The sequence below is a fragment of the Podarcis tiliguerta genome (assembly GCF_965153285.1).
Source record: "Podarcis tiliguerta genome assembly, chromosome: 1".
In the NCBI taxonomy this organism is placed as follows: Eukaryota; Metazoa; Chordata; class Lepidosauria; order Squamata; family Lacertidae; genus Podarcis; species Podarcis tiliguerta.
In genome coordinates this window covers 94,109,397-94,131,787 of record NC_139534.1, presented here as the reverse complement: position 1 = coordinate 94,131,787, position 22,391 = coordinate 94,109,397, and the positions used below count along the sequence as shown (strand labels likewise).

Sequence of the window (22,391 nt, the reverse complement as noted above, 5' to 3'; positions counted from 1 at the left end):
ATAGCCAGCGGTCAGGGAGTCCAACAGCATTTGAAGGACCACAGTTTCCTCACCTTTCCTATACATGCATTGAACTGCATCAAGTTACCGTACTCTTTTGTAACAAACACCAACAGATGGATTCAACTAAGTAGGTGCACTAGCAGGAGCAATGGGACTTCCTCCCTCTTCCTACGGGCCCACCACTCAGCTCAGGGGGGCAGGGAATCCCCAGCAGAGGGCATGGGGAGAGGCGACAGTTGTGTCACACGTTCTGGAAAAGCATGTTGTGGCTTTCCTCCCTAGGCATCTAGTGGGTTCTTAGTGTGGCTTGAATTTATGTCAGATACAGTCTGCTCTGGAAACTGGTGTGCATCACATATACAGTGGTACCTTGCTTCGTGAACATAATCCGTTCCAGGAGTCCGCTCAACTCCTGAAACCGTTCAAAAACCAAGGTGTGGCTTCTGATTGGCCACAGGAGTTTCCTGCACTCAAGTGGAAGCCACGTAAGATGTTCGGGTTCCGAAAAACATTCGCAAACTGGAACACTTAATTCTGGGTTTGTGGCGTCCAGGAGCTGATTTGTTTGACAACTACGTAAGCTGTTCGAGAACCAAGGTACCGCTGTACAGTGGTGCCCCGCAAGACGAATGCCTCGCAAGACGGAAAACCAGCTAGACGAAAGGGTTTTCCGTTTTGGAGGTGCTTCGCAAAACAAATTTGCTATGGGCTTGCTTCACAAGACGAAAATGTCTTGCGATTCCTGGGGTTTCCCCCCCCCCGCTCCTCACCCCCTTTTTCTAAGGCACTAAGCTGCTAATAGCCTTTTAGCAGCTAATCCGCTAATCCCTTAAGCCTTTAATAGCCGCTAATAGCCGCTAAACCGCTAATAGCGCTAATCCGCTAATGGGCTTGCTTCGGAAGACAAAAAAACCGCTAGACGAAGAGACTCACGGAACGGATTCTTTTCGTCTTGCGAGGCACCACTGTATTACTAAAACTTAGGGTAAACATTATTTATTTATTTTTTACACAGGGTGGTGAGTACTATTTTTACATAACACAAAGTCCTACTAGCTTCATGTCCTAGATAAAATAAAAGCACAAGATTGAAGCAGCCCTATAAAGCAGGAGCAGTTCTGCCATCACAGGAAGCAAGTGGCCGTTTTTCCAACCTAAATTATAGCAGAAGGGAGAACAGCAACCGACAGTTTGACTGCACTGAATTTTGACATGCGTTCAGGTTTATATTTCGTTAGGATGTGGAGAGGGGGACTGGAGCAACCTCTGCTTGAATTTATCCTCTGTTGATTTAAAGAGATCCTTTCAAAATAAAAGACTGCATCATTGACATTTTGCCCAGCGATAGCATTGGAGAGCATTAGGAGAGTCCAGGTTTTGCTTATCTGATCATCTCAGGTTCTACAGAGTAATACTTTTCTTTTCAAACCACTTTTCAGTATTCATACGAGCACAACCTGCGATAGCATCTTTATTCTTACAATTGAGTAAAGATGGGCTTGGCCCTTTCATGGCAGAATTGTTTATTATTACAATGCTTGCTCAATGTGCCAGAGTCCTGTTCTGTCTCCAGGGGAAGGACTTGTCATCAATTTTCATTGTATTTTTCTATACCAACACCTGCACACTCAGCTCTTTAAAAACAAAAAAAAGCTTCATCAACTACAACCCATGCTAAGATTTTTTTTAAAAAAGTTTACAGGAGAGTTTGAAAACAACTCATATTGAATTTCTTGCTGTCTGAATCAATTCCACCTCTTTCTCCTCCTGCAAGCAGGATTACAGTCAGAGCTTTCATTAAGAGCTGAGACAAGGCAGGGGGTTCTGAGCTGAAGCAACCCCTCTCAGAAAATTCAAGGAGAGATTTCCCCTCCTTCCATAATTTATTTATTTTTAATGAGTCAGAAGCCAGCTAAAATTAAGCCCCATTCAATCACACTGATTTGAATGTGAGAAATTTAAGCACATGCCTAACCCTCTCATGGAAACAGATGGCACTTCAAATGGTGCTTCCGTTTACCTGGATTATGCCCTGCTCTCTTTTAGAGTGTTGGCTGCAATTTGTGCATAAGAAATCAAGCTGTTACGGGGTCGATTCATGTTGCCATTGTGGCACGGGATCCATGTGGATTTGTCCCTGGTGCACTGATAACGACACTTACAAAAGTCACATGAGATGAGTGGATCATGCGCTTCCTTCCAGCATCAGGACTGCAGTACAGTTGTGCCTTGGATCCTGAACACCTTGCGAATCAAACGTTTTGGCTCCCAAACACCACAAACCTGGAAGTGAGTGTTCCCGTTTGTGAACATTCTTTGGAACGTGAACATCCAACACAGCTTCCAATTGGCTGCAGGAACTTCCTGCAGCCAATTGGAAGCCTCACCTTGGTTCCTGAGCGTTTTGGAAGTCGAACGTACTTCTGGAACGGATTCCGTTTGACTTCCGAGGTACCACTGTAGTTTCTGAAAGGCCAAATGAAATAACCCATCAACTCCTTTAAAAGTAATGACACTTTTATCTATTCTAGTTGTATAGTTGAACCAGGAGAGATTGTTCGTGTATTTGAAGTACGGGATGCTGCTGAAACCTACTTGTATTTGCAATTTCCATCAGAGCCAGAAGCAGTACTTCTGTTGTTGAACAAATACAGTGGTGCCCCGCAAGACGAATGCCTCGCAAGATGGAAAACCCGCTAGACGAAAGGGTTTTCCGTTTTTCAATTCGCTTCGCAGGACGAATTTCTCTATGGGCTTGCTTCGCAAGGCGAAAATGTCTTGCGATTCTTGCGATTTTTTTTCACTCCCCACCCCCTTTTTCTAAGGCACTAAGCTGCTAATAGCCTTTTAGCAGCTAATCCGCTAATCCCTTAAGCCTTTAATAGCCGCTAATAGCCGCTAAACCGCTAATAGTGCTAATCCGCTAATAGGGTTGCTTCGCAAGACGAAAAAACCGCTAGACGAAGAGACTCGCGGAACAGATTCTTTTCGTCTTGCGAGGCACCACTGTAACTGGATACAGTTATGGGCTGGTTGGGTCCAGGAAGTAGTAGTCACTTCCGTGAGGGAGTAGTTCTAGCCTCTTTAACAGGGACAGTGATTAGACTGCTCCTGAAGAAACCTAACATAAGAACAGCCCTGCTGGATCAGGTCCATTTGGTCCACCATCCTGTTCTCACAGTGGCCAACCAGCGGTCCATGAGAAACCCGCAAACTGGCTTCTGATTGTCTTGTCCTCCATGAATTTGTCCAGTCCTCTTTTGAAGGCATCATAGCCTCTTGTGGGAGCAAACTCCAAAGTTTATGCACAGTGTTCTCTCTCCCGAATCTTCCAACATTCAGCTTCATTGGAAGTCCACAAGTTCTAGTGCAGGAGAGGACAACACTCTTCTCTGTCCTCTTTCTCCATGCCGTATGCATAATTTTACACACTTGCATCATGCTGCCTCTCACTCACCTTTTCTCTAAAGTAAACCCTCTCCCCCAAGATGCTATAACTTTACCTCATGGGGATATTCTGCATTCCCTTGATCGTTTTGGTTGCCCTTTTCTGAAACTTCACCAGCTTTACAATACCTTTTCTGAGTTGAGGTCACCAGAACTATTCGGTGTATTCCAAATGCGGTCACACCATAGATTTATATAATGGCATTATGATATCTGCAGTTTTATTTTCAATTTCTTTCCTAATTGTCCCTAGCATGGAATTTGTCTTTTCCACAGTTGCTACTGTCCTGATCTGGTCACTCACTGGCAGTTCAGACCCCATGGAAAATATATGTGAAATAAACGTGGCCACCTCACTAACTCTAGATAAGTCTATGAACAAGTTAAAAAGCACAGGTCCCCAAAAGCAGTCCTTGGGAGGGGGGACTCCACCTTCTAAACTCTTCCATTGGGAGACCTGTCCATTCATTCCTTCTCTCTGCTTCCTGCCACTTAACCAGTTCCTAATCCACAAAAGGACCTCTCCTCTTACTCCTTGACTGTAAGCTTGCTCAGGAATCTTTGGAGGCATACCTTGTTAAAAACGTTTTAAAAGTCCAAGAACACTATGTCACCTGGATTGCCTCTACTTTACTGTATATGTGTGTTACTTCTAGTAAGTTAGGGAGACAGAACTTACCCTTGCAGAAGCCATGCTGCTGCTACTGTTGCTTCAGCAAGCCTTGTTCTTCTATAGGCTTGGTTATTTGGTTTAACAATACTATCCACCAGCCTTCCCAAACAGACTTTACACTAACCGGCTTGTAATTTCCAGACCACCAACCTACCAACCCAGATCACTTAATTGGTGTTACGTTAGCTATCTTTTCCAAATCTTAGGGACAAGTTACCTATTTTTGTTAGCATATTAACAATTTCGCATTTGAGTTCCTTGACAATTCTTGAGTGGATGCCATCTAGTCCCAACACTTTTTTCACATTTATTTCGTCTATTAGGCCTTCTTGCAAATGTTCAGGAACAAGGACCCACCCTATTTATTATTACTATTATTATAAAGAGAGATACAAAGAATTCAGTCAGCTTCTCTTCTCCTTGTCCTCCTTCAGCACACCTTGTTATCCAAGGGCCCAAAGCCTCCCAAAATGGTCTCCTGCTACTAATGTACTTAAAATATTTTGTTGATGGTGGTCTTTATGTTTTTAACAATGTGCTCCTCAAATTCTCTTTTAGCATCCCTTATTGTCAGCTTGCGTATTTATTTATTTTGGCCAGAGTTCACGTTCCTTTTACTCCCTCCTCATTTGGACAAGACTTACCTCTAAGAGCTTCTTTGATTCTGCACGTCAAACACACTGGCATCTTCTTGGTCCTGGTGGTAACCTAAACTGGACTTAGAAGATGTAAACAACTGTAGGCCAGTCGCTAACATTCCCTTTCCTGGGCAAGGGGCTTGAGCTGGATGTCAGGTACTTGGGAACCCCATGCAAGGGATTTTGACTGGCATAATGATCTCATATGATTGACCGGCCATCTACCTGTCACAGATTTGGTCCGTGAGGCTAATACAGATAAGGATCTGGTCCATGGAGCCCAAAAAGGTGCCCCACCCATGTCTTAACACAAATATTTGACCTCAGAGTTCATTTTGGCTAATCTCTCAAGTTGATTACTGCAGGACGCTCTCTATTGAGCTGCATTTCCAAAACATTCAGAAGCCTGTAGTGCCGAGTGCCCAATTGAAAGTGCCAGTGATGACCTTCAACGCCCTTCAAAGACTTGCAGGCGGAACTATGTAACCTAAGGGGCACTTCCTCCCATATGCATCCCTCCATGTCCCCTCCAATCCATAGGAAAGGTGCTGCTTGCATCTCCCATCTTTTACCGAGGTGAAAACCAGAAGAACTCAAGAGCAGCTATTATTAACACACAGAACGAGAGGATTTGATTTAAGCATTTTATTAAAAATTGTACCAGTTATGGGGGAAAAATCCAAGACGAATTTCAAATATATTTAAAAGCACCAAAACAGAGAAAAGCCAGAGCTAAATATATTGCAAAGGTACCAAAAACTAAAAGGGGGGTGGGGGGGAAGGATCTCCTCTAAAGTTGCCACAGGTCAAGGCAGAAGAGTCCTGAAGGCACACAACCAGGATCGACAAAATGCTACATTCTCGCTGGGTCTCTGACTATGGAAAAGGAGGTTTGTGTGCTTCAGGACCAGGTTTGCCAAGGATCTGGCTGGAGAGCCATCTTGCAAGCTGGGAGGATCGGAGGGGAGACAGCATGAGTGAATTATATGCTAAACCTAATTTTAATTTTAGAAAGGTTACCTGCTTTCCCAGTGCAATTGGCTATTGTCAAGTTAACTTCTTTCTATAAAAAGTACAAGAGTCCAGTGCGGGAGAAACACACACTTCTCTTTCTATACCACTCCTGAAAGAATCGTGGTGCATATCTAAATCCCTTTTTTAAAAAATCTGCAATTGGGAAGGGAGAGGATTGCAAAAGAAAAAGGCACAATAACCAAATTTAAACTTCACCTGGAGGTTACACCATTATAGCAACAGGATTTTCTAAAACCCCGAAAGAAGGCTGATGCTTCAGTTAGGAACCCAACTTTTCAAAACATTTGACTTATATTTGGTCTGCTTCACATCGCTTGACCAGACTATCTGTCTGAAGAGGGTAGAGAAATAGTATAGCCTTCTTTAATGGATATTACATCAATGTGATGAATATGGTGTCAAGGAGTTGGAAAGGGGAGACACAGTGGCCATGTAGCCTTCTTTACAAGGGACAGTCCTTCATTCTTTATTTGTTCTTCATCCCTGTATGACAAACTAGACCTGCCTATTTTTTCTTTGGCCAAGACGTTCTGGACAGCTTGGCTTTAAGTGGCTCTTGTGAAGGTGAACAAGATCGTAAGAGTAAGAATAAAAAGCACCTTGCACTTTGAAAAGTGATCTAAAGGATGTTATGTAACAGTTGCCTTCCGGGTTGTGTATGCCTATATCTGACTCCTTGAAGCTCTTCAGAAGAAAAAACCATACAGAAGAAATCATTAGGGTTTTTTTTTATAGAAAAAGCATTGTACACGCAATAATTTTCATAACACCATTTTAAACCGTCTAAACAATTCAATCCCCTTAGCACCCTTAAGTTGCCTCCCCCATCCCATACCCCGCTTTACTCAAAGGCTTCAAATAGATAAAAGCCCTCCTCATAAACACAGGAAATGGCTTCCATAATCTCCAGTGCCCCCTCCTGAGACACAGGCCCCACCAGAGACAGTTAGTTAAGACCCATCGAAATCAATCACTTAAGACCCATAGAAATCAATGGGAAAAGTTAGGCCTGAGTTACTGATGTTCACTTGCTTTCAGCAGAGCTTCATTTAAGCACAACCAACCTTCACTCAGATTTTAATTTGGAAGATGCCAAATTCGAAAATTAATTTCAAAGCAAAAGTGTTTCTTAAACAAGTGTGTGTTTGTGTCTGTGCAGGCAGAGGGGAGGGTTGCCAATATTTGAACTAGTCTCTGTCGCTGCGCCTTTCAACAGCGGCTTGGTTGGAATGAAATAACCGGGTACAGCTTTTTACAACATGGAAATGAACATCAACCCCCCTTCTAAGCCCAGCAAGTCAAGCTGCTGATAGAGGTCCAGGGCAGCAAGGCATTTGAAACAGTAGCAACCGTATCTCAAGCAGAGGGATAAAAGAGACTACATTTTATTTATACACATAAACAATTATATTCCAGAACATTTCGTGTTTGGGATATTTCCCAAAAGGGGCTTAATTTGCAGATGGGTTGTTGAGATATTGCAAGTGGTTTGTTGGCAACGGGGTTTTCTTTTCATTTATTGGATTTTTCTCCAGAGAGAGGGCAGGGGAGACAGGCTAGCATTTACATGCTGACAACATAGTGTGGCTGCTGCATAAAACTTGCATGCACGAGGAGCACCAAATCCACAATAAACACTCATCTGAAGACACCCTTGGCTTGTTTTCTCCATATACTTACAGCTAAGAATTAGAACTTTGTACCAGTTCTGAGCCCATGTACAAATGAAACTGAATGATCCCAAGCACTCTTTCCATCAGGGGTGGGGAAACTGTGACCTACTAGATGTTGCAGGATTACAACTCCCACAATCCCTGCCCACTGGACATGCTGTCTGATGGACACTGCAGTCTAGCAATATCCAGAGGGCCACAGGTTCCCAGTCTGTGCTTTACATGCTGAAAGAGTTCTTGGACAGCTCACTAAGAAATTCTTTTTGATGCATTTCCCCCCTGCTGGCTAAACAATCAAAAGCAACCTTTTATTATTTTTAATGGCCATATTAAGCAGTTTTGGATTATAATCACTGGAACGACAACCGGGGTTGCCAACTGATTGGGGGGGGGGGAGCATTCAGACTTAACATTTCAGAGCAGCTAGATGTGCAGAAACCAGCAAATATACCTTTCCATAACATGGGCTGTCGGCAGCTAATTCCTGCAAATCAAGCAGCTTTTAGTGGCACACCAACAAGCTGAGAAGCTGCCATCCCTATCAACCTTTTTCCCCTCCAAGCTATGAAATGGATGAACTGTAACTAAGGCATGTGAGCCCTCAACTGAGAAGGATGTCTCAAAACGTCACACCTTGAGAACATATCTGGGTTTTCAAAGGTAAATTTCTGAGGATTTGCTGAAGTGCTCTGAAGAGCGGCAGAGATACTGACATGACATGGGCACAACCCCCTACCGACTTACTAAGTAAGTCCTACAAAGCTCAGTAGGATTTACTCAGTCAGTGCAACGGGACTGCGCCTCCAGCTCACTTAGGACTTTAGCAGCTACTTTGAGAACACACTTTCATCTGCAACTAACACAAAGCAATTCAGATGCAACAAGCTTGCCAATAAAGGAAAGCCCTCCATCCCATTCGAATAAATTGCTGGCGGAATCTGCCAGCAATTGGTATCTTCTACCAGAACAATCCTCAGGCCTGCTTTGCGTATTTCTAGCTCCACTACTGAGTTTATCATCCACAGTGGAAGCAGCCACTGTCAGCAGGGTGGAAGCACATAGCTGACCTCCCATTCCCAGTGGTGGAGTGGGCACCTTGCCAGTGCACTGGCGTGAGTGTCGGATTGGCGTTTGCACAGTGCTGACCTTGTTGCTGCATATCGCCCCCTGCTCCGTTCTGGTAAACTGCAGCGATATTCTTAACGGGAGGTCAGGTAAGCTCTGCCCACTGCTAATATGCAGAACTCAATCATTTAAAAATAGGACGTAATAGGAGAATGAGCAACAATGCCTGCTTTCAGAACACAAAACTGGGCGGGTTAGGAGATAATAAAACAACATCCAAGATGGCTATCCCCACATGTCATCATTAGCATGCTTGCTCTGCAAAGGGTATTAAAATCCATGCCAGAAAAAGCGGTGTGTTTGGATCGCCAGGTTACCATCCAGAAACCTACCCAATACCTTTAAATCACCTGATGCACCCGGTGATAAGGCAGCAGCCCAATCCCAAGGCATTTTTTAACTCCAGGCCTGCACAGCTGTACCTTGCTTACCAGCACCTGCTGGTCAAGCTGGCTGCCCCATTTCCCCGAATGGGCTGGCCCTGCAGTGATTTCTTCCTTCCACCCCAATCCCTGCTCCCAGGACGGTGGGTGTGCGATACAGGTGCGTGGTGGAAGAGTAGCTGGCAGCACACACAGGCACATTCAGGTGGGCAAAGTCTCTACAGATGCATTCGGGGTGTTTTTTTTAAAGGGCATAGGGAGGGACGTAGTCACAGGAACAATCCCTCGTATTTCTAGGTAGGGCTGGGAAACCCCAGAGAGTCAATCAGTGTAGACAAAGCTAAGGAGAAAGGACCAATGGGCTGTGTCAGCAGAAGACACCTTCCCATGTTCCAGAATGCAATTTGGCAGTCTGTGACTACAATGTGGAGTAGCAAATATATATACTGGTTTCATTTGTGGTGCTTATATATTTTCTCCATTGAGTATACACTTACTCTGCTTATGGCTAGTGGGCAATTTCTATTAAGCCTTGCCATAAGTCTTTGTTCAGAGGCATTGATATTTCCAACTTTCTGCTCAAGATTCTCCCAACCATTGTGTATGTCAAATTCCATGAAGCACATTCGACCTGTTGTGCCAGGTTCAGAATGTGCGATTAATGCCATCCCCGGCCCACTTCCACAGGGCAGCATTGTCAAAGTGGGCTTGAAGCCAGCTATTGCTGTGAATCGGGGGCTATGTATGTGCTTATTTGTGCAAAGTACTTATTAATGTGAATCAATACCGGCTCGCAGTTCCTTTTTAACAGCATCTTGGTGCTTTATCTAACTCAGGCTTTATCGCCATGCCAAAACAGCCCTTATTCATACTCCACATGGAGCAAAACAAGACCAGTAGCCAATCGGAGGAAAAAGCAAAGCTACAGGCATGGCCTCCTATGCAGGCACTGGATTACCCTTCCTGCTCCCTTATTCTAGCAGCTGATATGGACAAAGCTTGCGAGCGGCGGAGAGGCTGGAAGAGAAGGAAAGCCTTGCTTCAGGGCCAGCATGCAAAACGAGAGAGCTCCATCCTTCAGGAACACAGACAAGAACTTGCTGCCAACAGGCTGCTTAGGTTGGCAGGGGAAGACAGGCAGGCCTGGTACAATGGGAAAAATAAAAAGGCCACGGAACATAGAGAAACCTCAGAAACCAACATAAAAACGGTAGCGGTGCATCTGTAGCCACAGAAGTTGTGCAGCAGAGCACTGCTAGCACCGAGACCATCAGCACTTTGTGAAAAGCCGATCTTCCCAAGGGCTGCTCTTTTTATCTGAAGACCATTTTCCCTCCTCTCTCCCCACCTTGCCCTAATTCTTGGCAGCTGGAAACTACCTTAGGCAGTGCAGTTTGTTATGATTTCTGTCTCAGTTTCCAAGAATTGCAGCAAAAGCACTATTACTGGCTTTAAAAAATCCAAGGGAAGTTTAAAAAGGACTGACAAAGAAAGAACAGAAAATGAGAAAGAGATAGAAAAGGAAAAGATGCCCAGAATTATTATTATTTAAATCCTCTTTTCTGAGGATGCTTCCAGATGGGGACTTAATTTGCAAGAAGGCCCTGGAGATACCACAAATGGGTAGTCAACAATAGGGCTCTTTCTCCTTACTGGATTTGCGCCCCCCACCCGAAAGGGTAAATCCGGATTATATTTTGGCAGCTGGGGGCAGGGGGCAGTGAGGGAATATGAGCTGGTGTTTCATTGCCAATGACATTGTGTGGATGCTGCCTCCAAACAAAGTTGGATGCATGACAGTACCAAATCCACAATAAACCCCTGCCTGGAAGCACTTTTAGTCAAGGACAAATATGCTGATGAAGGGTGTGCAGAATGCAACTTAAAATAGTAATAATAATGCCAGATTCACCTTAAAACTTGTGCTTGAAAAATGGGGCACATGTATGAAATAAATCAATGGCTTTATGGAAACATGCATAAAGATACTTTAAAAGGTACAAATTTCACTATCTTCCAAACAGTCCAATGGTGATAGCTACCACTCCAAAACTCTGACATTTGCAAATGTCTAACTATAATGTCTAACACCCCAATGCTACCACCACATTCATTGCAAACAACTGGGCCAGTTCTGTTCTGTCACATGTTATGGCAGTGGGGCAGGGCTGGCTTGGGAACCAGTGGACCCTAAGCCATCTTAGCCCTGTTCCCTCTCCTGTTTGGGGGTTTCCTGGGGGCTGCCACCAGCAGGCACATCACCTGCAGAAGAGAAGCTCTGTGCTAGAGAGTGAAGCTGGCAACACTCTGCAAGTGGAGGCCACATGCCCAGTCTGCCTCTTCCTCCCAGCCCAGGGCAATGGAGGTTGGAAATGCAGCCTTACAGCCTGAAATATTGACTTGAGAGAAATCAGAGAGGTCCTCAAATGCACAACAGAGTACAAACGTATGCCCTCCTGCATTTCACAGATGGCAATAGGGACAAGTACTCCTCTGAAGACCACTGGGAAAATCCTTCTCCAGTGCTGTACAAATACAGGGGCAGTGTGTGCAATGAATGGTTATACATTTACACACTTGAGCACTCACTCCTCCCAAAGATTACACTTCTAGACACTTGGAGAAGACAGCTGACTCCCGGAGTGGGCAGCCCTAGCATGTCACAATAACAAAATGTTAATGCAGCATCACAAGGCAGTTAAAATATGTACACTATCCAGAAACAGAGACCAGAAAAAACAGACCAGCTACAGTATACAAACGAAACATGATGGAGCTGCAGAACTCATAGGGAATACCCATAATAAGCCAAGTCTTTCTAGCCTGTGCAGTTGAGTTTAATATTTTAAAAGAGCCTAAGGACAGTGGAGGCAGCAAATGGGGAACTCCTCATTTTCTATTACCATATCTTAAGTAGCAGCTTTTACTGTTCTCCAGGAAATGAGAAGCTGAAATTCCTTGTAGGCTCCCCAGATCGTTGCTCAGGAATGATGTTCGCGTCCTTAGATATTCAAGATAGGATGGAGCCACTGTCTGCTTTCATCCTACAATGCAGCCCAAGCTGCAAGTCTTGTTTCTCGGTCACACTTTTAAATATGTATGTATTGATTATTATAATTGTTCAGTATTAACCAACAGCCAATACTGACAATAATAATAGTAACTAACACATGAAGGGTTCTATCCAATGAAGTCATCCTTTGAATAGGAGTTCCTCTCCCTCTCCACCTCCTATAGTTGGGGGTTCCAGGTAGTTGGAGGAACCCCAGAACAAATTTGGGAGAGAGAGCATGAGGAGAAGAGGAGCTGTTGAGCAAGTGGAAGCCCTCGCACTATCAAGACAATTTGTTGGATGCAATCAAATATTATTTATTACTCAACGATAATAATTCTGTATCAATATTAACTAAAGACGCCCATCCTTTGTTCTACATAATCCGTTGTTCCATATTGCTCAAATACTGTGCATTATTCAGTTTCAAAGCCAATAAGAACTCTCATGACATTTATTTTTTGCTAGCCAATATTCACTCATGGCAACCTCCAATACTGCTGGCAAATGGGGATATATCAAATGGACTTTAGGCATTAGCTTTGTAACACATGGGAAAGGAATTAGTTTTATTGATCAGGAAAAGCTGTGAAAGGCGTTGCCAAAAATGAAACTAGACGAGTCCTTAAAAAAGAAGATATAATCCACTGACACCATCACTAACTCCATAGGCCATTATAGGTTGTGCAATCTCATTCAGCAACTGATTTTGCCAGGGAGTTACTCTGAGAAGCATAACTCCCTGAGTATGCATATATTTATATGGCCGAAAGCCCAAACTTGACCTCCCAAAGGAGTCTGCCAACAAAGTCTCATCGTCACAACCACACCTCCTAAATGATCCATTTTCACATTGTGATGAACTATTAGGAACTCTCCAGGGTCTGGAATGGGTCCAGGGAGACCACTTTCCAAAAGGCTGAAAAGAGTCCTTTGAGCAGTAAGCTACCACGTCATCCTGGAAAACGTTGAGAAATAATCTAACAAGAAATAGTTGCACTGATTCGTGCAAATGTTGCAAGGTCAGCTTCACGAGAGCATGAGGCAGCAAAGGCAGAGGGGAATATGAAGTAGAATTAAGGCCTGCAAGAGGCGGGGGGGGGAGGAAACTCTCTCCCCCCATGCCCAGCTTTCTTCCCAAAAGGAAAAGTTGAAAAATTAGAAATTTGGGATGACAGCGAATTAAAAACCCTTGTGAAATAAATTTTCTTTCACAACAAGTGAACTGCTTTTAAAAGCAGCCTTTAAAAATCATACTGACACAGTCAATTAATTCAGTTTTTATTTTCTTAGATCCGATATATTAGAAGTAAGTAGAGTTAGCAAGGATATAATTGCTATTAATCTGGGCTGGATCACCAAATGAGGAACACTCTTAGATGTTAGCAAAGAGACCTCTAAATGTTGCAGAATGCAGAACATCTTCGGCGATTTGGTGCAGGAGTTCTGCCAAATATGATATATTGTTTTTGCTGTATTGTGGAAAGGTGGGGGTTTTTTGGGAAAAGAGACCCTCTGACTTTTTACTTGCATAAGATTGAAAAAATGTCACAAGTCCCAAACTTGCCCTGGAGTACCAGACTAGTTTCATAGCTGTGTATCAAGGTCTCTCTATCTAAGTTCTGGTAATGTTCCCACCGCCCAAGTTCACTGTGATGTTTCTGGTTTCTGTAGTCCATCAATAATATTTTTGTTAAAATGGGTAGGATTCAACTAAGTAGGTGCGCTAGTGGGAGCTAGTGGAGGGAGGGGAAAGTCCCACTGCACCCCCAGGACCCTCTTAAACTGCCTCTGGGGTGGACGCCAGGAGAATTCCAGACTAGTTTGCACAGCGACGAGAAGGAATATCATTCCATTGGGCAAGCTGAAATTGCTTGTGCTGATGGAACGACTGGAAGATTGTGACGGTGAACTTCTCCCATCATTTCTACTCCTATTTTTCCCAACTCACAAAAATAAAGATAGGTATCTTAGGGGCAGTAGCTTGCAGCTCCACCTCTAACACTGGATATATTTGAATAAGATTAAGGCAATGATGCTTAAAATTTTCATAAATATATGATACAGCACAATTTTATCTGCTGGGTTAAACACAATACACTTTTGTGTTCTCAAAGTAGTGCAGTTAGTACTTTAAATGAGAAGGTGTTGCTTATTTTTCGATTCCCCCCCCCCATAAAAGATGGGAGGGGGACCCAGCTTCATCGCTTCGTGAATTCCAGAGAAGGTATATTTCCAGTCAAGCTTTGCTCCTTTTTTTAAACCAGTGTCTTCCAGCAATAAAAGGTAAGGATTCAATATTCCCCAGCTGTACACGTATGCCATTTCATAGTTATTCCTGAACAGATTTTTGTTTTTTAAAAAAAGCTTTCCCGAAACAAGTGTGCCTCATTTGTAAAATACCCCAATTCGTTGTGACTCATCGTCCCTAAATTCTAACCGGCAAGCAATGTTGCAAAATGCTGCATGTGCCCATCACTGGCTAAAACCAAAGCTTTCCTATACCAGCCCATTCCTTGCTCACTTGCTTCTTGAGTGAAAGCCACACACATTTGATTGGAGGATTGTTCTTCAACAGTGTTGGACCAAAGCTTCCCACCTCAGAGGACAGGAAGCCACGGAGAGAGAAAGCAAGTCCTTTGTACAAGTGTCCTCAGTTTCACAGGAGCCTCACATCTGTCTAGTGGCATACACATGTCTGCCCTGGATTTGTTCAGTGCTCCCAGAAGACTGGATGGGACCCGGAAGAAGCAGGGTAGCTCTCACCTCCGACCCGCGTGGTGTCTGTTGGCCTCCATGTTCAACGCCACGTTATGGAGGAAAAGGAGGATCTGCCACCAGACCTGGTTTCGGTTCTGCTGGTGCTGTAAAAAGGGGAAAGGGTCTAAACAACGATTACTCATATTAAACTCATTGCCCAAGTTTCCAGTGAAAACTCCAGTTATGCTTTCAAGGGCAGGCCCAAAATGTGAAAGAGGGAGAAGAAGAAGAAGAAGAAGAAGAAGAAGAAGAAGAAGAAGAAGGAGAGAGAGAGAGAGAGAGAGAGGTGTAGATCCCTCCAGGAATCACTGTAGCTCCAACATTGTAAAAAAGAAAAGAGCAGACCCTTTATGTATTGTGCACAAAAGGATTAAGGTTTTTTCTTCTTCTCCTCCTTTCTGCAGGATTCTGCAGAGTTTAGCCAAGTGCTGTTTTTAATCAGATTGGCTTCTGAGCCACTCAAAGCCCCAGCTGCAAGAACAAACAACTTCTTTCCCCTCCTTTTTTTTTTTTAAAAAAAGGAGGGTGCCCCCTCCCCACCCCCAAAACATAGGAGAAAGAGAAAGGGGGGGGGAGAGGGTAGGGAGAGAGGGAGAAGTGTAGCTGGTGATCCATCTGTAAGTGATTTGACACCGTGAAGGTCAAAGGGTTAATCTTCAATTTAAACCACACTGCTGAGACAGCAAAACTGATTTTATCCAGTACAAGAAAACACACTCCTATGCGCGCTCTCTCCCCACCCCACCCCCATGCTTTGCTTCCCAGCATCTCCAAGATAATACTGCCCCTTTTTATAGCTCCTTTTGACAGTAAGCCATAAATAATCAGTCTTGGAGCCCTTTCCTACTGACTGGAGCCAATTAAACCTTAAGCAAGAACACACTTGAAAACAAAAACAGGGGGGGGGGAACCTAGGGGTTATTTCAGGTCCCATTATCAAGCAGCAAATGTAGAAAATTGGTTTGGGGTGGTGGTGGGGAGGGAGAACCTGAAACCCTATGCTGCTACCTTTGGACAAGAGCACCCGGCCACTCATCCCCTGTCAAATGGCGTAATCGGGCTTTGTAAATTAGGCACCATTGGATGCCAGGTCCCAGTTTCAAAAATGAGAGACGTGTGCAGACACAGGGTTGGATGGAGCGATCCAGTGAGTAGAGTTGTGCTCAGAGCATGCTGCTGCTGAAGGAAGGGGGAGGAGATTTATCGGAGTTCCCCCTTCCTTTGCAGCCCCCCAAAATCTGCTCCGGAGTGTCAGAAGGCCATCCAGAACAGAATGGGAAGCAGTGCAGGAAACAGCAGGGGCAACTGCTGGATTGTACCTCCTTCTGCGGGTGGAAGGAGCTCTTCCATTTGTGGAAGACCGGCTCTGGATTCAAGCCATTGTCATTGTTCTACACAGCTGCACGTTTATGACGTGTGCTGCCTCCCTTCTATCCCATAACGCTGTGATGTAGATTAAAGGGGAAGCCCCCTTAAAACAAAGGACCCCTGGCAACTCCAGGACTGTTTCTCTTTCTGGTTCCCTTCAGTTATCAGCATGAAGTCTGCTTATTCTCATTCATAATGCCTCATTTGTTAACAATGGCCTTTTATTTCCTTCCAAAGCGGCAGAGAATGGAAGCCTGGTTTAAGCTGACCAAGGTTGACCCAAGACATTAAGAAAGCTCAAGCAGCTGTGCCACATGACCGAAAAAGCTCACATCTCAGCTGTGCAGGCTGAGAGAAGCACTCCAGTATCTTCTGTGACATTGAAAGGGTTCTGAAAACATACCAGTTGGTTCCCTTGCAGCATCACCAACTCCCCCAATTGACTGCTTGGGTAAATTCAGGAGTCAGGTCTGCTCTAATGATGGATATAACTCTGAACTCCCAATAATTACCTTTTTGGAGAACACACACACACACACACACACTCTACAACAGGGGTCAGCAACCTAAGGCCCATGTATTGCAAGTGGCCTGCAGAGGTTGTCTGACAGGCCCACGAGCCGCCCCTGAACCAACGCTCCAGCTCGCGCGCTGCACTAAACTGGTGCAGTGCGGCATGGGGACTTGCTTCCGTGGTGCCGAAAATTGCATCTGCACACGAGAAGACACCAAAAATCAAGGGGGCACGCACAATCCAGCCCACAGAGGGATCTCTGTGGAACCGATCCGTCCCAGGCAAGATAAACCTGGCTGACCCCTGCTCTGCAAGAACCAGGAAGTAACAACCTTTTTGCCCAGTTAAGAAGAGTGGGATTATGTGTGCAGAACAGCAGTTCTGGGGAAAGGCAGAGAGTTTAAAAGAAGGCAAGAAACACCTTGAGGTGTAGGATAGCCCTCTGTCTGGGGATGAGCTGTGAGGTAGTATATTGGATGCACAACAGGAGTGCAATGCTGCTTGTTTCTCCATTTATGTTCTCCTTGTGTATTTTGGGAGCATTGCTGCAGTTACAGAAAGAATTGGGAAACTGAGGCCCAGGGACCCAATGTGGCCCTCCATGCCTCTCTTCCTGGCCCTCAAGATTCTCCCCAGACCACACCGCTCTCCAGCCTTGCTCCATGCCCTCCTTGGTGGAAATGTCTCCTGGTGCTGTGATCATGCCTGTTGCTTGCCTAGATGGAGAAATGCATTTGTAGAAACCTCAGAGTTTTGTTGACTGGAATGAGCCCTCCTGCATATAGCTAAAAGTCTGGTGCATTTTTGCTTCTGCCCACCCCACTCCCAAATTGCGCCCCTGAAAGGTTGCCCACAGAAAATGTGGGCCTGGGGCTGAAGGTTCCCACTCCTGTCCTATGGAAACTTCTCACTGCTGAGGAAATGGGCAGCATAGAACAGTATGCATAAAATAAAAAGAACTGGCTTCCAGAACTTAAAAGTGCTTAAGTGTCACAGGTCCAGCTTCTCCCAGGACCACTGCAGACACCTCACCCCACCTCTCTCTCAAAAAAAAGTGCCATTCAACCTTGTCCTGCATGATATAAATTATGTTCCTTTATGGGATACGGTGGGATACAGCAGCTGTTGTAAATACCAAGGAATCCGTTATATGTTATTCCAGCCAGTGTCGAATTCAAAAAACTTCCTAAGACATTTACAGGTGTGCAAGTGTGTGTTTTGAGGATAAGGAGAAAGAATTCGGAAGAAAGGAACAATGTTGGATGAAATACTCACAGAGTGTAATCTACAAGTAATTTTTCAAAATATCTGAGATCATATTTCCATCACAGTGTTGCTAATTGGGACATCTGGTGCAATGAAATAGATTTTTTCAAGCAGCTGAGCACTTTACACAAGAGAGCAAACTTTTATTAATGGCGTGGATGTAAAAAAAAAATCATTTTGGCCCAATCTTTAAAAAAGACCAAGGTGTGGCCACTTCCAAACCTTCAGCCAAGCTTTTATCGGACTAGACGGAGTCAGCATTAACTCTGAAGTTGCCATTCCAGCAACATAAAATGGAACTCTGAAGACTGGAGCAGAAAATCAAGGGGACTCCAACAACCAAAACACAAACCGATGAGTATGATATGCAAAACAAAGTATGCAGCGCACAGAAGCCAGAAGCTGAGTCACTTGAAAAGTTGTTTTGCCTGCCAGGGGCCTGGAGGCAAACTGTGCTGCCACAGGACAGATTACACATTAGGTAAAACAAGGAAATCACTCAAGTTCCCCAAGGCAACAGAGGTCAGGAACATGTTGGAGAAGGAAGTTGGCGGGCAGCAGCCAGAGTGAGGGGAAGCAGAAGTAGTCACAGAACAACAAGCATAAGCGTAGGCACCTCTCTTCTTACTATCAAAAAGAAGGTAGTGAACTAGGAAGAAAACTGTCCAGCTGTGCTAATGGTTCTCCAATATTAATTTTCAACCCAAATTCAGAAGGGAAGATGAGAGAGATCCTTCAGGTACCATGCGCCTGTCACATAAAATGCAAGCTTATGAAAAGGGTGTGTGTGGAAATGCATCAGACACACAATAGTCTTCCCATTAGACTTGAAATAAAAAAAACCCACCTAACTATTTTAAGGAGGACGCCACTGAGCGTTTCAGAACAGTGCAGTATATTTTAGGAAAAAGTGACTTGGTAAGCAGGGGCAGGGGGAGGGGTAAACGTTATATCCTGGCCACATAAGCAATAATAAGGGTCAACACAGAGTCTGTACGGTGAAAGACACTTCCCTAAGGTTTAGCAGTGTGTGTGTGTGCAGTGGCAGACCTCTCAAATGTCAGAGGCACCTTGTCCAATCCCAAAATTTGGCATCCCCACCTCTTGCCTTTCATTCTACATCATAGCTGCAGCCCTTCTCCTCCCGAGGACCGAACCGGTCGTGCTCCCCTAAATACACCTCTGATGTGTGACCCAATCTATTTGCTGGAAGATTGTATAAGTGGGCTATTCCTCAGTATGCTTACAATTAAAAATAACCATTCTCTTCCATCTCTGTCTTTCAGGACGGAGGCTGCAGGAAGTGGTAGCAAGAGCCAGTTGACTTCCAAGCCAGAGAAGATAACCGCAGGCCACCATTTTCCTAGGCCCACAAGACGTGGCCCTTATTGTCTTGCTTAACTCTGATGGTTTGTTTAGTTTCTTGCTCTGTATGCAACAAAAAGGAAGGAAGGGTGCTCTATACCCAACACAGGCTCTCAACTCTGTTGGTTTTGGAATTGGCAATCCCCGAGACTCTGTTCAAGGGTTTTGAAAAAAGGGTTCCAAGTCAAGCAATACAAGCATACAAGCCTCACAAACTGTTGTTGTTGTTGTAACAATTTATTGCCTGCCCTTCACCTGAAGGTCCCAGGGCCAGTTATAACAATTAAAACACAGCCTTAATATTAAATAACATAAAGGCAAGTATACCCATGCCTATCCTAAAAAAATAAAATAAAAAAGCAATCAGCGCAAAAAAGAGGGAAATGTGGCTTCATTTCATTGGCCCAAGGTATGCTTTCAGATGACAAAGCAAAAAGCTTTAAGAAAATGGTTGTGAATTTTTATGTGTATAGGCCACCAGATGGCTTCCCCCTTGATCCTACGCATTAAGAATCAACAGCAGGATTGGCACTGAGTTTGCCCAACTGAAACATATTCTAGGAAGGAATTAAAGTGAGGCGCAACATTCTCTGGCAACTTCCTCTGCCTTCCTCAAGTCATCTCTCCTCTCAACCTACAGCACAATTGCACAAGTATGGTCCTGTGCATGTATGGTCACAGGATACGTGCTCCAGACTACAATTCATTTTCCAACTGCCTTAAAAAAAAAAGTTATTTCCTTCTTCAGCTCATCCTCTCCCTCATCTGTGCTTCAAGAATGGATGTCAGATGCTGGCCCTTGGCAGTTCGAATGTCTTCACTAAAAGAAGATCCACACTTTATACTCCACTACGGTACAGGTGTGAACAATCTGCCTCAGTGATGAAGGCCAAGTATAAAGGATAACTGTGCATTCAGAATGCTCACACCAGGAAGAAGCACCTGCACTTGGGATTTGGGGATGTCCTCTTTACACATATTCACAGCAGCTAATACTGGTCAACTACTACCACGGCGTTTCTGTGCACTGCTCTGGTTCGCCAGAAGTGGCTTAGTCATGCCGGCCACATGACCCAGAAGCTGTACACTGGCTCCCTCAGCCAGTAAAGTGAGATGAGCACCGCAACCCCAGAGTTGTCCGCAACTGGACCTAACGGTCAGGGGTCCCTTTACCTTTACTGCTGCATAAAGGGGCGTGGGTGGCACTGGGGTCTAAACCACATAGCCTAGGGCTTGCCGATCAGAAGGTCGGCAGTTCGAATCCCCATGATGGGGTGAGCTCCCGTTGCTCGGTCCCAGCTCCTGCCAAACTAGCAGTTCGAAAGCATGTCATAGTGCAAGTAGATAAATAGGTACCGCTCTGGCGGGAAGGTAAATGGCGTTTCTGTGCACTGCTCTGGTTCACCAGAAGTAGCTTAGTCATGCTGGCCACATGACCTGGAAGCTGTACGCCGGTTCCATCGACCAGGAAAGTGAGATGAGCGCCGCAACCCCCGAGTTGTCTGCGACTGGACCTAATGATCAGGGGTCCCTTTACCTTTACCATACTGCTGCATAAAGAGTGAAAAATGGCAGTTTGCCAAGGTAGCTATCTGAAGGCAGCAAGACCCCTGGCTGGAGACCAGATAGTCCTAGGAGTGCAAACTTCCATCAGTTCTACTAACTTGCAGTGATGCTTCCTGCAACAATCCAGTTCTGAGAATCGATTCCTAACTTGCTCTTAAGATTTAGTATAAGCAAGTCAATGGAAGCAGGTTGCCAGAAAAATTCTCGGTAGTGGCGCCTTCCCTGTGGAACGCCCTCTCACCAGATGTCAAAGAGAACAACAACTACCAGACTTTTAGAAGACATCTGAAGGCAGCCCTATTTAGGGAGGCTTTTAATGTTTGATATATGACAGTATTTTAATATTTCTTGGAAGCCGCCCAGAGTGGCTGGGGAGGCCCAGCCAGATGGGCGGGGTATAAATAATAAAATTATTATTATTATTATTATTATTATTATTAGCACACGGCTTTATTTTGCAACACACACACACAAAATCCTTCTTCTCCTAAGAAGCCAATAGCTGATGCCCCAAGGAGAATGAGGAAGAGGGAGTGGCCAGTGTTGACACTACACAGAACTGGAGGTAGAAGTGGAACTTTCAGATCTGCCGGAGGAAGCGACTCAGAAAACCTTGAGACAGAGCTACACTCCTTCTCTGTTGGAGACACACAAAGGCCAGCAGTCAGGTGCAGCACCAAAGTCTCAGCTAATTCAGCCTCTTGTCAGCAGTTGTGATGACTCAGAGGCTAAATATAGAGAGCGATTTAAACAGTGCTGGCCGCAGAGCAAATACTACCCAGCTTCTCCATCTCTCACGCACAGCCATACACATGCATACGCCCTGGACGTTTTTTCTTCTTCCTCCTATGTCTAACTTCAAAAAACAAACACCGCCCCCCCCCCCCCAAAGCCCCACAAGCAGCCTAAAGAGGTACATTTCTTGGCTCTGGTGTCTTTTCGTTGTCATCGCCTGGGGCTCCATTGCCTCATACTAATCAGGGTTAATAAAAGCAACATTGGGGGGGAAAGGGGGAGATTGTGTGCAATGCAGAGTTTCGTTCTGCATGAAACTGCAGCAAAGGGTAAAGGAAATGATCCCCTTTTGGGGGGAGCCCTTGGTAATCAATGATCCCAATTAGAGCCACTGACAAGAGCACCTTTGAAAGGCTGTGACAGGTTTGCCTCCCTTGGTGTGTCTTCTGCAGAAGCAGGGAGGAATTTAACAGTTTGTGTTTTTCCCCTTCTTGCCTCACTGCCATAAACTTTTATTGGTCAATATATACAGCTCTCAATTACAACTCATTTTCAACATAAATGTCCCCGAAGCCCCAAAGCATTATCTCAGCAAGATCTGGAGGCCAGAGCAGGGGGACTGGAGTCAGGTCTCCTGGATTTTATTGACAGTTATGCAGCCCTCAGTGCGGCGAGAATAAATTGCCTCCCATTTCTTATAGACTCCCTGTCTATTACAGGAGACTCTAGCCAAAATACAGTCAAGTGAAAACTGATTGCCTTTGTTGCTGCTCTCAAGGCTGCACACT

General features: G+C 44.8%; 1 protein-coding gene across 5 annotated transcripts in view; it reads right to left on the bottom strand.

The window, feature by feature from the left end:
• Nucleotides 1–22,391, bottom strand: part of BMF (Bcl2 modifying factor) — a 78,335-nt gene that overhangs the window by 9,073 nt on the left and 46,871 nt on the right. For 3 of the 5 annotated variants that reach the window (XM_083451090.1, XM_083451089.1, XM_083451088.1), the window contains one exon: nucleotides 5,392–14,893. The exons of the other annotated variants lie outside the window; for them this stretch is intronic. In XM_083451090.1, the coding sequence (XP_083307216.1) occupies nucleotides 14,792–14,893 (102 nt within the window). In that variant the 3' untranslated portion in view covers nucleotides 5,392–14,791. Of the gene's footprint in view, nucleotides 1–5,391; nucleotides 14,894–22,391 lie in introns of those variants that run through there. 5 annotated transcript variants of the gene reach the window in all.